We start from the raw sequence: 16,320 nt of genomic DNA on the forward strand, positions 1-16,320 counted from the left end.
ATCCAGTACGGGGTAAAACATTCCCTCTGTGGTCAAATGAAAATTAATTTGATCTATTCCTCCTCAAATAATGAATAATTCCACTAATTATTTATCTTGATGTGTTTGAATGTGTCCCTTTTTGGCAAAGAATTTTTGTACACATGACGCACTAATATTACCATCCCGGTTCGTTTTAAAAATCCAGGTGTATTAAGATGGATCTTGAGATCAATCTTAATGAACTACAAACACGAGTCATCCATCAAATTATTTTAGTTTTATATTCTAACTCTTAAAAAGTTTTCTCTCCAGCAGCAAGAAAATATCCAGTGCGGGGTTATGGGAAGATGTTTTGCTGTTAGGATGTGATAGTCCTGAATGAGCATTTAGAAAGACTGCAGTCTGTGAAATGACTAACTTTAATCCTTAGACAGCAGTATGTTGATTGATGCGTGGAGCCACAAAGGCATACAGCCATATGTACTTCTACAATTAAACAGTGATGATGGAATATTTTCCTGAGTTTAATGTAATAGTGTATCATTAGTTTCCATGGTCTGTCATTTTGTATTGGAAAACACTGTAAAAGGACATTAAAAACTCATTCCAAAGCACTAATACTTTAAGTACCAGTCAGCTCTTAAAAGTTTGGCAACTATTCTTCTTGGGGAACAACACAATACCAAGGAGGTCACATCTGCCACTGTCAATGTATTTCCCACTCAGAGCGTCTACTGCCTAATAGCCATATATTACGAATTACACAAACCAGATCTGACTGAGCAAATGGGAAGCATACAGTATATCTCTCTAACCACAGGCTGGTGTTGAAGAGACTTCAAATTGGCCTCCGAATGCGAATGTAGCTGAAGGGTGGAGTGCAACATCTTATCTGAGAAAAATTAGTATACATAATTTCAAGCACCAATTTATTTGCCTCTGAGCCATTAGAGAAAAAAAGAAAAAACCACGGAATGAACAGTAATCTTTTGTGTGGCGAAAATGTGAACTAATGTGATGAATGAAGAATCCTTCGCCCCAAGCAAATAACTGAAGTCAGTGTGTGTGTGCTTGTGTGTGTATGCTTGAGTTTGAGGTGCTTGCATATGCGCATTTAACACCAAGGAGGGCAATTGAAAAAGCCTGTTTCTATCTTTTCCAAAGTAAGCTGGCACAGGCAAAGTAAACAATGCAATCCTATTTGACAAGGCAAAATTGGCCGTGCAGATGCTTGAGAGAACAAAAATATCGGGCGTGCAAGGTTATCTCTTGGGATATGAGAAATGAAATCAAATCCATGACTTGCTATTCCTCAACCAACTCACACAAGGACAAGAGCAAACGTTATTAGTAATTGTTTTTTTTTTTTTTTTTTTATTGGATCTTTTCATCTTTTTTTCAGATAGATCACAATGAACACAGCCTTTAGACAATAGCAGTTGAAATAATCCATACAAATGAATGTCCCTGGTCTTTTCACCAGTTGCCCATTGTAGCGTGGAGCCCTATGGTATCAGTGTGGGCTTGGGGGTGAGGGGACGACACTGACAAACATTGGGTGCTTGTTTTAACTAACCAAAATGGCATGTTGTCTCTATGTGTGTGTGTGTGTGTGTGTGTGTGTGTGTGTGTGTATGTGTGTGTGTGTGTGTGTGTAGCAGTGGCTGTCTGAGTCTGTGTGCACCTGCATCAGTGTGAGTCAGAGACCAGAGGCGTTAAGCCACATTCATCAAGACCCCATCCTAATCACTTGGTAAAACCAACAGTCTCAAGTGGGCAAAAATAACCCACTCTAGATTTGAGTAATGCACTGCCAACAGTGTATGATGCCAACAGTGTTTAATTAGACAATAATGAGAGGCCTTACATTATGCTCAATCTCCAACTATGTGTTGACTTCAGCAGCAGCCTCTGCGCTATTAAACAGCAAATAGCCTGAGAGGGGGAAGCGGGGAGGGGCATGGCTTTAGAGAACACCTTCCATCCACTGGACCCATCTCATTTCCTGCCCACAGTTTGTGAGTGTGCAGACAGTGGCTGGGCCAGTGGAAGACCATTAGAGGGGACAGCGCTTAAAATGTGCCTGAACTGCGACAGTGACCATTTGCTGCTGCCAGAATCTGAGTAAAAGGCAGAATCGTCGGGTGAACTCTACACTTTGTTTTAAGTAATGACTAAACGAAAGAGAGACCACAGCAATAGAGCTTTAATGCGAGTTGGAAATGAATCTATTGTACACATGTAACAGAAATTAGATAAGAAGAAAGGAATTGTTTTGTTGAACAATGAGGGCATGAAAGCGAATCAAGCACATGCAAACACACGCACAGTGTAGAGAATGCCTGATCCAGCATGAAGACTGAGCACAATGAGATAAAAAGAAAATAAACCATGACGACAAGTGTGAAAGTGTCACATTTGTCTGGGTAGTGTTTCACCCTCTCTTTCAGCCTTTACTTCACCTTTAAGAGGCAATGCATTTAAATAAAAGGCAGTGTGTTGCTGAAGTGCCTGGGTGTTTGTGTGTGTATTTGGGTGTATGCTTGTGTGCACGTGTATCAGCATTTTTGTTAGGATCACAGTTGCGGTGCACATTTTGAACAGCACATTTTAACTCTTTGTACTTTTTGTATGATGTGAATGTCAGGCTTGCTTGATTTATCCAGATATTAAGTGAGAGATAACAAAAAAAAGAAAAAAAAATCTTATTTAAAAATAACCATAAATATTTTCTCCAAGCCCTCTCTAAAAACAGCCTCTGCCATCTCCCAGGAAAAGAGCATGGGTAAACTGAAACCAAATTCTTTACAGACGAAAGAGCAGAGAAAAGGCAACAGTTTCCTTGCTCTTCAGAGGTGAGAAAGCAAACAGCTGAAGAGCAAAAAGTAAGCAAATGAATGGTGATACAAAAAAAGAAAAAAGATGGCAGGTAGGTAACGATACCGCACAATGGCAGAATGACAGGAGGGCGCCTAAGCATGTACCTCAATTAAGAAATAGCAAGAACAGACACATCAAAACACTTAGATGTGACATGTTTGCAGAATAGAATATGTTGTATTAGCTGTCAAGATTCCAACTCAGCTCAGATCCACTTTATACAGTAAGTACACAAGGAGCCTTATGAATGTAAGTCACTGTTCCCTCTCATGGCTGCATCTTACATAGATTTGGTGATTGTGGTCACATTTTCCAAAACACACCTAGTCTAATAGCCTACTGTTCTGCGTATTTAACCGTCAGAGAATATTAGAAAAAGCACCTCCCGTTATTATTTCAGAGAGTGGCCGAAATGTGCCAAAATTTTCAAAAATAAATGTCTATCATTTTCTTTTTTTTTTTCTTAAGAAAGCCTGAATGTGAAGACACTTGGTTATATAAACCGTCTACCTAAACAGCTAACACATCAAATCCAAAGTAACTTCAGATAGAATTTCAGATGTCAAGTTTCCCCGCAAAGTATGAGAATACTAACACGTATCGAGAAGGAGTACATACATAAACAACACAGACTGCTGAAAAAGAACCTCGTTTGGTCCTTTATAGAAAATGCACATTCTGGTGGACCAGGGCTTTATAAGCAGTCACAAGCTCCACAGATACAACAAGCTCTCCGCAGAGACAGTAAGGCAGTTTTATGATCACCAAGGAAACCACTCTACGTTCCATATGGCAGGTTTCTTTTTTGGAAAGAAAGTAAAAACATAATGAACACAAAATACGCATACTAGTTATTGTTAAAGAAAATAGCTGCCCTGTAAAAATCTGCTCAGTAAAAATATTCAAACTGTTATCGTGTGGTTGTTGCTTTTTGTTGTTGGTCTGAATTGTATTCTAGATCAGCTGGCTCATTAAGCTTTCAACAGTTATTATAGGTGATCCAGCTGGATCTCAGGGTAAAAAGAGGCGACATCTCAAAAGCACTGAAGCCAGCCTGCAAAGATGCAGAATAGAGAGGAAAAAAAGACCAACAAAAACCCAAACTAAAGCAAACTCACAGAGTTCGACAGCTACTAAGGCAACTTTTGCCAAATACAATATAAGCCCATGTATATTGCAACACAACTATATATTAATTTAATAAAATACACAATATAGCTTTTGTACACATAACAATTTGGCTCAAATGCACAGAAATTGCAGTAAAATCAATAAAAATATGTCAATTTTTTGATGTAAACACATCTAAATTGGATACATTTACACATATAATGATATTATGTATAGTGATAATGTGAAGGGACATTTTCTTGTTTATTTATATTTTTGGATATTTGTCTTCGAAACAATGGCAGTGTCCTCTTAGTGAGTTAATACCCTGCTCTTCACCTTAACTCTAGGACACTTCTTTTCTGAGATTCCTCATTTCTTTTTTTCTTATAAAATGTATAAATATTTTGTTAATATTTGGACACTATACATGGATTCATACATATAATCATCTATATAATCATATAGATATCATTTTTTCACAGTTGAGGAAAAATGTCCCTTTTTATACAACTTGTGATTGCCTTAAGGCATAGTCACACACATGATAAATCACTGTACACGAGGGACTGAAAGCTGATGATGTACATGTAAGACAATTACACAGATGGCCAGTTGTGTTTAAGCATTAGTGTGTATGTGTGTGTGTGTGTGTGTGTTTGCGTGTGTGCGGGGCATCAGTGCATGTGAGTGTGTCAGCATGTGTATGCATAAATGTGTAGTGCACGTGTCTAAAATCGGTGCGTGCAACTACACCGGTCAGCAACATGAACATTTAAATAGAGGTGTGAGAGAGACACAACTTACACACGTGGCTACATATGACAGGTGAAACATGGTTACACTGTTCAACAATTCTCCTTCAGCGGAGCGTTTAAGCCCCACCAACACCAAGTCCATAATCCACCCCTGTGAACATACCCCTGATTAACCAATCTCTTCTCGCTCAGATACAGGATCCATCACACGTCAAACACCTATATTAAAGTCAGAAAAGATAAGGTTGTTTTGTGTATTTTGGTCTTTCACTGTCCCAAATAGATTAGATTTTTGTTTCCGTTTCCGCATAGATTGTCATGTCTGACCATAAATAGTCCTTTTTCATTCAGTTTCTATGGCCATCACACATAACAGAAATCCTTCTACACACACTTAGATATGTAGGATTTCACGAGAGACCATGAACAACACACTTATGAGCTGGTGGGCACTTAGATAATAGCTTGCGAGGTGCCAGAGGCATAAGCCTCTGCAATTTGCTTAAGAATCCAAAACAAAAGGAGTTTATAAATTCTGCAGAATTCAGATGTTTGATACACAGTTCTTTTTTTTTTTTTTTTTTTTTGTTGGTAGGGATCTTAGCACCAAAACTGGTGCTAAATGGCTGACATAATAAATGTTCCCATCATCCGTCCAATGTCGGTACTTTTCAACAACAAGTACAGTGAAAAGAGCTCCTATCATAAGAGCCATTCAACTTTGTTTTGTTTTGGTGACAGTTTTGGTGTGAGAGTTTTTGGAATAGCATCCTATTCCTCTCTCTACCTCCCTACTTCTTTTTGTTGCAGTCCTTTGTGTCACTTCCTGAGTGTGCCGGTAGCCTCACTTCCTCTGCAGTCCTGCAATAGTTTGTCGATGTCTCTCACCACCTGGTCAGCATCCATTCCGTCACGGTTCACATCGGACTCCACCTGCTCCAGGACACACTCCATTTCACCTGTTGCCTCTTGGCTGATCCTGGAGCGGGCCTCTGCAAGCACCTTGGCCACTGGGTCTGAGGGAGGTAAGGGTGGGTAGACCCCCTGGTCTCTGCTTTGTTTGGTTGGTGACAGGTACTGACCATCAGGAGGCCCGTAGTGACCAGAGCAGGTGGCAGGAGGAGGTTTGCCTTCAGCCCCATCAGCTGGGCTTTTCATAGAGGAGCACGGAGTGGTGTGTGTGGTGGAGCAGCCCTTGGTAGGACTGCTAGAGGCCGAGGGTACCTCTTGGAGCAGTGGGCTGAGGGCACGTTTCGCCTTCAAGTAGGGCTTGACGTTGGCGACCAGAATGGTGTGGTCACGCCTCTCTTTACCAAATGTACAGAATGTCTTCTTGCCATTGGGGTTGACAGCCTCGTAGGTCTCTGTCTCGGGCACAGTCTCCATCCCCGCTGGCACAAACATATTGTTGCGGTAGTCGATGCCCTCTGCCTGGTTTCCTCCAGCAGGGAACTGGGGCATCCAGCAGCGGTCAGAATGACCCAGTACTCGGCACTCCTCTGTACAATTCACACAATCCTCATCTGCAGACAGAAAGAAAGGGAGGGAACAGATGGAGAAGAAAGTGATATGTATGTCAGTAGTGTGCATAGAATAGAGTAAAACCACACAGTGAGAGGATAACACAATCACAGAACTATTATGAAACTGCTCAGTACAAAGAGCCCAAAGTTAGGGAAGTAGAGCCAAATGAAATGATGTAAAAAAGAAAGAGCCATCTTAGGATGTCCCATTCCAAACACACATGCACATACAGTACATACATGCACATGTGCATGCGTGCACATTCACACACACACACACACACACACACACACACACACACACACACACACACACACACACACACACACACACACACACACACACACACCTTTCCAAGGGACTGGGGGACACCTGCTAGCATTTTCCAAAGCTCTGATCAAGGGGATGGCAGAGCATACAGAAGGGACGGAGAGGGAGCGAGAGAAAAACAACAACAGTTGAGGTTTGGCAAAGGCATAGTGCCGTTATCATAAATTCATGTCAGTGGGCTTTGAAGCCCTCCCTAGACAGAGAGGCTGTGCCAAATGGCTTGTGCTTCTTCCCTGTGTGTTTGTGCCTGTTTATTTGTGGGCTCCTTGTTGTTGTGTGTGCACGCATGTGTGTATAAGTGTGAGGGTGTGTGTTCCCCTCTTTCATCTCTATTCAGAAGGATGCACACTCTGGCTGATTATGGGAGTGCTCATGCCTGTGTCAAATAGATCCAGAACTTGGTTAAAAAATAATAAAAAAAAAAAAAAAAGGGGAGTACATTTTTTTTCTCCTCTTGGGCATGAAGTAAAAAATTAAAAAAAAAACAAAAAAAAAACAGCATCTGTTGTCCCACAAATGGAATTTTTCCATTTGACGTGTGGGAAGAGTAGACAAACTGAAACCTAGCAGTAAAGACAACACAAAAGAACTTGATAGTTCCCAACAATTGACAGTGCAATATACAGTAAATGATCTACAACAGACTCTGATAAATGGACAATGCTGATTGTGTTTCATGACTGCCACTCATTCCTTGCATTTGTTGTAACTGTTAAAAGGGCTGAAACAGACTATTTGCACAGACTACATGACACATGTAATATAATATAAAATAATATGCTGCCTTCACAGTCTTCCATCAATCATTCCATTGGTCAGAGAAGTGTAAACCACAAGGTACAGGTTAGACAAACCCAAAAATGCAATAACAAACCCAAGTTTGCTGCACTGCTCCCCAGTAAAATCTAAAGGTCGCTTGGCGCAGGCCTCTAAACAAATGCAGCAGCTAAGGCTCATTTGCATATTGGTTTTGAGATCTGTGATGCATCTCTGCCTGTTTGTGGAGCGAAACGCTGTGGACAAACACCACACTTCTAGTTTCTTATAGAAATGCAACACTTGCTTGTTTGCTAAAATACAACAGCAACAGAACTGAGGCAGCTTCCTTTGTTGAGGGGAATTAGGCAAGTCTATTCATAGGGGCTTAAATTCTGCATTATTGATGTTTGTACAGCCCGATGAAAGTGTCAGTAGCTCAAGTGGCATACAGCAATATTTGAATTGAGCAGTCAAATCCATACTTTTATAATTAACAGAAAACAGCTTGTTGTTTGCTTCCACCTCCCCTTCTGAATGTTAATGGTTTAAACCTTTACTCCTCAAGATGAATCTTCATCCTCATATATATCGAGTATGGGACGGAAAACACAGTTTAAATGAGTGTAATTCATCTTCCCATGACAAGCCTCTTGTGGTTTAAAGTCTGAAACCAAAGTCTGTCTGTGGAATTTTGAGAAATATGTTAACACAGAGATTGAAAAGCAGCATTTGAAGGAGTTAGAATGAGGCTACTGAGAGCTGTACTTTCCACTATCATTCTCAACCAAATGTGAGAAGACAACAACATTACTGTTAGGGGCTGTAAAGCCACCCCATCAATTCCATTATGTGATGTGTGGACCTTTACAGCATGAGCAGAGTGCTGCTTTAAAGACCACAAACTTGGGACTAATACAATCTTTCGTTGATGCGAATGAGCGGGCAGAGTGGATATGCTTGAGTGCACTTGGCTAGGCTGTCTCTTCTGTGCTGTGGGTCAGCAGCCTAGACTCCTGAGAGACTGTCCTCCTAAGCTGTAGAGATGAGCTTAAAGTGTTTGAAGAAGCCAAACAGCGCTGGCAACTAGAGTCTGGCATTTTCCGCGTCAAGGCAGCCATCCGAGGAGGAAACAAGGTGAGCTGGGAAGCGGAAGCCGGTTCAGTTTGAGAGGGACTACATTTAAATGGTGTGGGAGTGAGTGAATGCATCTGACATGAAACAACTAAACAACATGTCAAAGCACTAAGATGGATGATTTGGTGGAAAGCTTGCGCATAAATAATACAAACTCGAATACACTTTCCAACCAGAACATGCTATTACTGTAATCCATCACCAAACCACAAAATATTAACCCTACGTGTAACCAAGCTTAACAGCTGGACAACCACTACCTTTCACACACACCAAGCTTTGCAAGCGTTCCAGACACACACAATTAACTTGGCCCCTACAATGTCTTCATGCTCCCAGAGGTGATTGTCCATTCACCGTGTGCATATTAAAGCATAAATAATCCATGCAGACATATTTCCCTCTATTTAGTGGGAGGGAACCTATGATAGATTATTCATGTCTCAGCTGCACGTCCAACCTTGAGGCGTTCTCCTAATATCTATGGCTAACAATATGACATATGAGAGCAAGGGTGACATTCATCTCTCCCTCTCTCTCTCCATTGTGGCTCCACCAGCTCTCTGGGATGGGCAACAGAAACCTCCACCAAGGACACATTTGCCTGCAATGATTTGGCTACCAGGGGCGTGCTCAGTTGCCTCCTCTCCAGTCTCTCTCTGTTTGGTCCAAGATAAATTGCACTGATAGATACACTATGAGCCAACTAGCAGCCGCTTGTCATATTTTGATTCATCTCTCAGTCAATGACTTGATATGGTATGATCATGAAACACTATGATCTTTTGGTTTATTCATTATTTGTGAATATATAGTAAATCATACAGAAAAGGAATCACATTACCAAATTACCATGTTAAGTATATGCCGTCAAATCACTTGTAAGTTTTATTATTTTTTGTCTTCTGTAAGTAAATGTCGTCAATCTATCATGGTTTTTCTTTTTTTTTTCTTTTTTGCAACATCATTGCTTTTATGTTTCAGCTGAAATTCAAAGTATCTGTATGAAAATCAAAGATAGCTGGTACCTCAAGATATCAATCTGGTTCATAACAGGGATGCAGCATTTTTTATCTTTCCGTGTTCACTCATCTATCAGGTTTGCAATCTCAGGCACCGATATTGCATGGCTAAAGATTAATTTGTCCTTAAATGTAATCTTACATAGAGGCCCTGAAAAGGACAGTGCACCTTATAACCACAACTGCCCTGAACCAAATGGGAACAAATAGAAAAGACTGAGAATGAGGCAATCACATGCAGCAAGAGCTTTAGATTACTCAGTATAAAGCATGAACAAAAAATCTTGACATCAGAATCAAAAGAAGAGGGCAGATTCAGCTTCAGTCACAGAACTCACTGAAACTCCTCGGCTGCAGGCTGTGAGAGAATGTATGCATCTAGACCATTCTCCAGCGCTGTCACAGCACTGTGGATGTAGGTCTGGCTATGTGAGCCTCGAGAAACAACTCAGGATTCAACAGGCACAGTTAATGTTTGTATCTTTGCAGCCCTGTTGTAGACTGGAATCCCTGATTGAAATCAGATGTTGATTACACATCTATTGCCAACAAAAAGTTTAATTAACTCCACACACTCTTTTATTCTTGTGAAGGCTTTTTAAACAGTGAGCAGCCACAGCTATCTTATACCTTTGGCAGGGTTAATTGCCTTGCTTTAGGGCAGAATAGCACGACTGGGTAACAATGAGCTAGATAGGGCAGCTATGTAGCTGCCAGTTATCTTTACTGCTAAGAGCACTTGAAACAGATATAAAAGTATCAAAGCTGCTCTAAGAAATCCTTTGAGCAATAGCAAAAGGACACACAGTGTCAAAGAAACATTTACCAATTGAGAAAGATCCTTAATTCAGCGACACTGCAAAGAGAAGAAGTAGTGAGTGATCCTGGTTCACTGTGTTGTTTGTTAACATCTTATACTGCCCAGGGTGAGTTAGGCCAGTGCAAGTGGGGAAAATGTTCTCAGACTTTTGGACCCCACTGTAGACGAATGAAGGCTTTGTTAATTACTTTCCAAGCCAATGAGGTGCCTTTTCTAAAATGTAAAAATCACTCCCAACATGTATCTCTTTAAAGTGACTGGGACATTTTTAGAGGCAGTTCTTGCAGAATAAATTATGAATAATTTCAATGAATAATTTCAATGATGAATTCCATTTAAAAACAGAGCAGGGCATCAAAACCATGGAGTTTAATGACTGTCTGATGTATTAAAAACAGAATGAGACGAGGACTAAACAACAGGGAACTAGATCTGTTGTGGATTGAAACTGCATATGTATGTTTGTACATTTATGCTTCTTAATGTATGACAGTTAATGTGCATGTATGAGTTAATTTATACGTGTAACTTAATACTTCTAATCAATAACCATCACCAAACTGAAAAAAAACAAACAAAAAAACGACTTTAATAGTGACAGACCACAAATTTATATGTGACACAAGGACACAATGAAATGAGGGCTATTAACTATTTTCTAATGATTTTAATAATTCTGAGATTAATGTTTTTTTTTCTTTTGTTCTCTGTGCTTTGTTAGTTGCATGCTCCAATCTAAGAGGATGTACAGCATTGAGCCATCGTTGTGTGGTTATGGCAGATTCACAAGAACAGAAAACTATGATTGGAGGAGCAGAAAATACGTAATAAAGCGACACAACAAGGGTAGTGGTACATACCCATATGGACATATACACCCACCACACACAATATCTAGTATCACACCTTTGCTTGATATGATTCACAAGCCAGTGTCCACTGTAAAATGTCAAGATGGAATGAGGTTGATATTAAAAAACTCCAATAACCCAAAGAGGTCAAAAATAAATGTTCAAGGGAAAAAAATGCAATACAGTTAAACCCAGTGGACTACTAAATTGTGTGTTCTGCTGTCATTTAGCAGGTAACCATATACAGCCGCATTTTATCGCCACCTCATATCATGAGAGTTATCAGTATCATGAAGCCTCCAGCAGCCATCTCGGCGTCACAGCAACACTGAGAGTGCCTCTCCTACTGAGCCATAAAATGCCTCTCATCTCTTTCCAAATTATACAAAAACGCCCCTCTGTTTTCCTTCAAGAAAAAATCTTTCACTAAATGAACACTTAATTAATGGAGGCCAGAGGCCACGCAAAATCACACATAGGTGGGCAGAAGGCACATGGCTCTCCCTCAAAACAGGCTAATATAAAGCAAATGACCACCTTTCCTAGAATCCCGAGTTGTTTTTGCTCCTCTACTCAATTTAATATTTCAAACTTTCAGGGTGGAAGCTCTCAGTATGGTGCGTGAAAGATGTGCACCGAAACCTAGGAGTGTAAAAAGTGTGCCTGTGTATCAGTGTGTGTCATAAAGCATGGTGTGATTTCCCTAAACACCCTTTTCTCCCTCCAGACGCCTGCCCCCCTGGCCCTACATGCCCATCCCTCCTCGCTTTATTACCCAGCCCTGTGATTAATGTCCCTCTGTCACACACTGTGGTTCCTGGGGAAGGAGGGAGTGAGAGAGGAACCAAGAGAGAGCTGTACACACACGCTCCTGCGAGCAAAGCAACAGAAGCAGCCCAAAAATAAGATTCCACAAAGTAAAAAGCTATAGACACATAACAATTTAGCATCCATTGCAGCGCTGGTGAATCATTTCACCATCATGCACACCTGGGTAGTCATTAGGCAGCTCTATGAGCTACAAAAGTAGCCTATGAGCTTGGAGAATGATTTGAGTTAATGTGTGTGTGTGTGTTTGTGTGTTGAGGTTGTGTTGTGGTGAATATTTCCCCAACCCACCCAAGGTGGACAGGAGGAATGGCAGCTGACAAATTGTGCAGAGCATCTGTGACAGACCATGTCTGCACCTGTTCACCTGGGGGAGCTCTCAGTGTGTGTTTATATGTGCATGTGTGTGTGTGTTACTGTGTTTTTAATCTCCTCGCCTACTGTTATCTCACCCAGCTGATCCATGCAACCCTCATTCCCGCCCCACCCCCCCACCCCCCCGCATTCTCAGCCAATCAGGGTGACTAAATATTTGAACTGCACAGATGAGATGAGTCTCCACTGTGACTGAGCCTAATGTTTAGTAAATATCTTATGGCTTCTCAGGTTGCCAGTCTGCCAAGCAACTGCAGTTCAAGATAGAATTTCAAACTTTGGGTCTCGGTGAATGAAGTGTGCTTTGGAAATTCCACATCTTGTTTTCTAAGCAATCAGTCTGCAAGGTAAACTGCAGGAGTAATAAGTCTCGGGGCTATGTATCAGTGAATGTGTTGTTCATTGTTGAGGTAGATCTTACGGCTGCCACTTTCTTAATGTGTGGAGATTACTCCGATTTTTATTAAAGCTCGGCTGTTTTATTATGGATGTCTGTTTTGTATTCTGCTGTGCATTAGGTTCTCTCTTGACACAGGCCCACAGAGATCAGAATGTTATATTTCACCAATCACTTCTGATATAGACGGTGTTAGTTTCCATTCCTTTCTACTTACATGGCATTGTTGTGGTGAAAATGAGAACATTACTCAAGTGTAGTGCTAAAACAGAGTGGTGCTGGAAAAGCAGGTTGTTCTCGACAGTTGGCCTGTCTGTTTTGCCAACATTATTTCAAGAGGCTGCAATGCAATAGTATTTCCATGAACCTGCTGTTTTGGTTTAGTCATCACAGTTTGCTGTGGGACCTGCATTTTACATTGGCCCACTGCTCTGCTTGAAACCTATCAACAACAGTAAAATGGTGTCCATAATGGAATTTAAAAGGGTAATTCAGAGTAAACTGCAGTTTTAAATACATGTAGCTCTTTTTTTTTCTAGTAAAGCTCTCACATTTAAAAATATTTGACATCCATGTCATCAGCACCTGCAATCTCCATCATATATCTTTATATAAGAGTGTATGAGTGTATATATACCGTAAATACAATTTTATGAAATTATATGGTCAATTGTTGTTTAATGTACAATTATGAATTCAAATTTCTACTGTGTGGTTGTGTAATGAGGGAGTGGATCTGCATTGTTTTGTGCTTTTGCTTAGCACAAGGAGAGAAATACTTCTACCCAGTGTTAATAGCTTTCACCACAGCGGGAGGTGAAAGAATACCGATGCATGGCGGGAAATGCTTGGCAGCAGCAGTGGGGGTGCCTGGTGGCTGGAGATGCCGACACTGAATCAAGGACATGTATCTCAGGATCAAACACGTCCTCTCTTCAGGCATTCCTTCACAAACTGCAGGCCCCTCTGTCAGCTAATGCCTGGCTAAGTTGTTCAAAGAACACCCCGAGGAGAGAGTATTTATGCATAGGAGAGAGGGGGATAAAAACCCAAGAGGAGGAGGAAGAGGAGCATAAGCTCATATTCAAACAAACACAAACACACACACAAAGCCTAATCAATGATGAGCAAGCAGGGCTGTGCGCTGTGCTGTGCTGTGCTGTGCTGTGGGTGGCCAGAAAGGTCTATGGGTTGTAGAGATGAGGGGCATCTGGACAGCAAGGTTGATATTCTCAAACAGCACTTTCCCTTTAACACAAAGCAGAGATGATGGCCCTAAACTGCACAGTGTGGTCGTTATAAACACAAATTTGCTTGCAAGTGATCTACCCAGTTATATAAAGGCTGCCACATGTGGGTGCATGTTTGTGTATGTATGTGTGTGTGTGTGTGTGTGTGTGTGTGTGTGTGTGTGTGTGTGTGAGAGCGTGTGTTTGCCCATTCGTGTCTGAATAGAGCAGAATGGAATGTGCATTTAGACTCTGCCAGTGTCAGTGTGTCTGCAACTTGAGGGCGTATTGATTGTTTTTTAATGAACCTCATTTAAAGATACTCCATTAAAATATGGATAGCTTTTCCTTGGCTTCTGTGTGTTTTCACTGCATGCTGTAGACTTGTCATTCACAGCTGAGGCATGTGCTATAGTCTGAATTACCAAAGGCTTCTGCGAGCTTCAGTTGTTAGTCAAGGTCTCGAAGGCCTTGAGACAACTATTTGAAAAAAGGAAAGAGGAGGGAAAAAATCTCACCGTTTCTCTGTTATCTGTTGCTGATCAGACCTCAGACTAGAAAAGAAAACAACAGCCTCAACAAACAGGTTCAAGAGTAATCAACGGCCGTGGGAACCTTTCCAATGGTGAAAAAGCGCTGAGAACAGGCAAACTGATGTTTATCTGCAACCGCATCTGTGACGTGTGACAGCGTCCTTCAGAAAATTCCCACTGCTGTGTCTGAGCAACCTATTCAACTAGGTTTTATGGGTTTGCTCATTGAGGTGCTTTCATTGCCAAAGAGAGCAGATCAGGGCGGAAGAAAACTAATGTCGCAACTAAACTGTTTTTGCATTCTTTTTTTGGAGGGGCAGGTGTGGGGGGTGGGTGTACAGCAGCTCAGAGTGTTCGCTGTTCACATCAGTCAGATGCACTCAATAAATATTGCAAGGTCAGCTGCAGAAGATCCCTGCTTCAGCCTATCAAAAGACCGGAGCCTCTTTCCCCAACCTGTGACTTAAGGCCTTGTATAATTCACATTTCCTCTAGCTATAAGCTCACTCCTCAACTCTCTCTCTCTCTCTCTCTCTCTCTCTCTCTCTCACTCTTTAAGTGTTCTAATGGTGGAGCAATTGCAGCAGAGCAGCCACAGGCAAGCGATTAGATGTCTGAGAGGAACAGCCCTTACATTGTTCCTGCTGTCAGCAAGCTATTTATACCTATCAAACAATTAACATGTAAAAACTATAACCTGGAAGAGAATAAATATAAATAAATAAATAATACATATAAATAGTTTTGCCAGGCAGCAGGACATTGTAATCTATGAATATATGACAACACTCATGCCATAGCTATAGTACAGTATGTACAGTATTTTGCTGTAAACATATGAAATTAACTAAACCTGCACGATTACTCAAAATATAATTATAAAACATATAAAAAAATATATTGTTTTACTATTTATATACACAAATACAGCAGAAAAGAACTATCCCTATACTAACTGTAATTCGGTCTACAACAATGTTTTTGGGCCTTTCCTATTGAAAGTATGCATGTGGGTAAAAAGTTTACATTTGGAAAATTAAAATATAAAATATATATATATATCTCAGCTCAGTACCTCATATTGTGTGAAAGCCCCACATCAGCAACTTTCTCAGCTTGTCTCTACATGATATGTAAATAAAGTTATTTTGCCATAAATAAAACATGATGGGTATACTGCATTCACCAATGAATAGATGAACTCCAGAGGTTGCAAAGCTGACCAGTAGAAAAGTGAACGTTTGTATATTTACCCGATAACAAAGAGGCACACATGGACAAACACATACAAACCCACACATGCAAAATAAAACATTTACATGTAAGACTGTGATCCTATGTGATGCAAACACTGCCCTGTGTCCAAATACTGAGCGTAAAATGGTGAGAACAGCTAACAAAACAAGTCTGCTGCACAGCCACTGGGATTAAGAGGTGTTGTCTGAGGCAGACATGTTAGCCACAATGAACTAAAAGAGGCAGAAAGCCACAGGTCAATAGTATCTTGCTACCTTTACCTGGAGAGAGACATGGAGGGCGGCACAAAGGGTGGCAAGGAGACAAGAAGGGGACTTATTAGAAGATGAGGCGAGAAGCATGGTGAATCAGTGGCTAATCCTCCGTTTCCTCTAAGCCTGTGTAATTAGGACATGGGGGATTGCACCGTGACAGGGGATGCTTCTGGACCGCCTTGGTTTTTTTTTCTCCTCTTTTGTTTATTTCTTCCCTCTTTAGCTTGGGTTTATGGCAGTTTGTCATCTAAATATAGCGAGCTTGTGTGTGTCTTGT

General features: G+C 40.9%; 1 protein-coding gene across 4 annotated transcripts in view; it reads right to left on the reverse strand.

Annotated features, from left to right (window-relative positions):
* Nucleotides 1–1,579: 1,579 nt before the first annotated feature.
* Nucleotides 1,580–16,320, reverse strand: part of pcdh17 (protocadherin 17) — a 57,496-nt gene continuing 42,755 nt past the window's right edge. For all 4 annotated transcript variants that reach the window (XM_071488897.1, XM_071488896.1, XM_071488895.1 and 1 more), the window contains exon 5: nt 1,580–6,253. In XM_071488897.1, the coding sequence (XP_071344998.1) occupies nt 5,550–6,253 (704 nt within the window). In that variant the 3' untranslated portion in view covers nt 1,580–5,549. The remainder of the gene's footprint in view (nt 6,254–16,320) is intronic.

Source organism: Trachinotus anak, unplaced genomic scaffold, assembly GCF_046630095.1.
Source record: "Trachinotus anak isolate AG129_WGS33_773 ecotype Australia unplaced genomic scaffold, CSIRO_AGI_Tana_v1 ptg000011l, whole genome shotgun sequence".
NCBI lineage: Eukaryota > Metazoa > Chordata > Actinopteri > Carangiformes > Carangidae > Trachinotus > Trachinotus anak.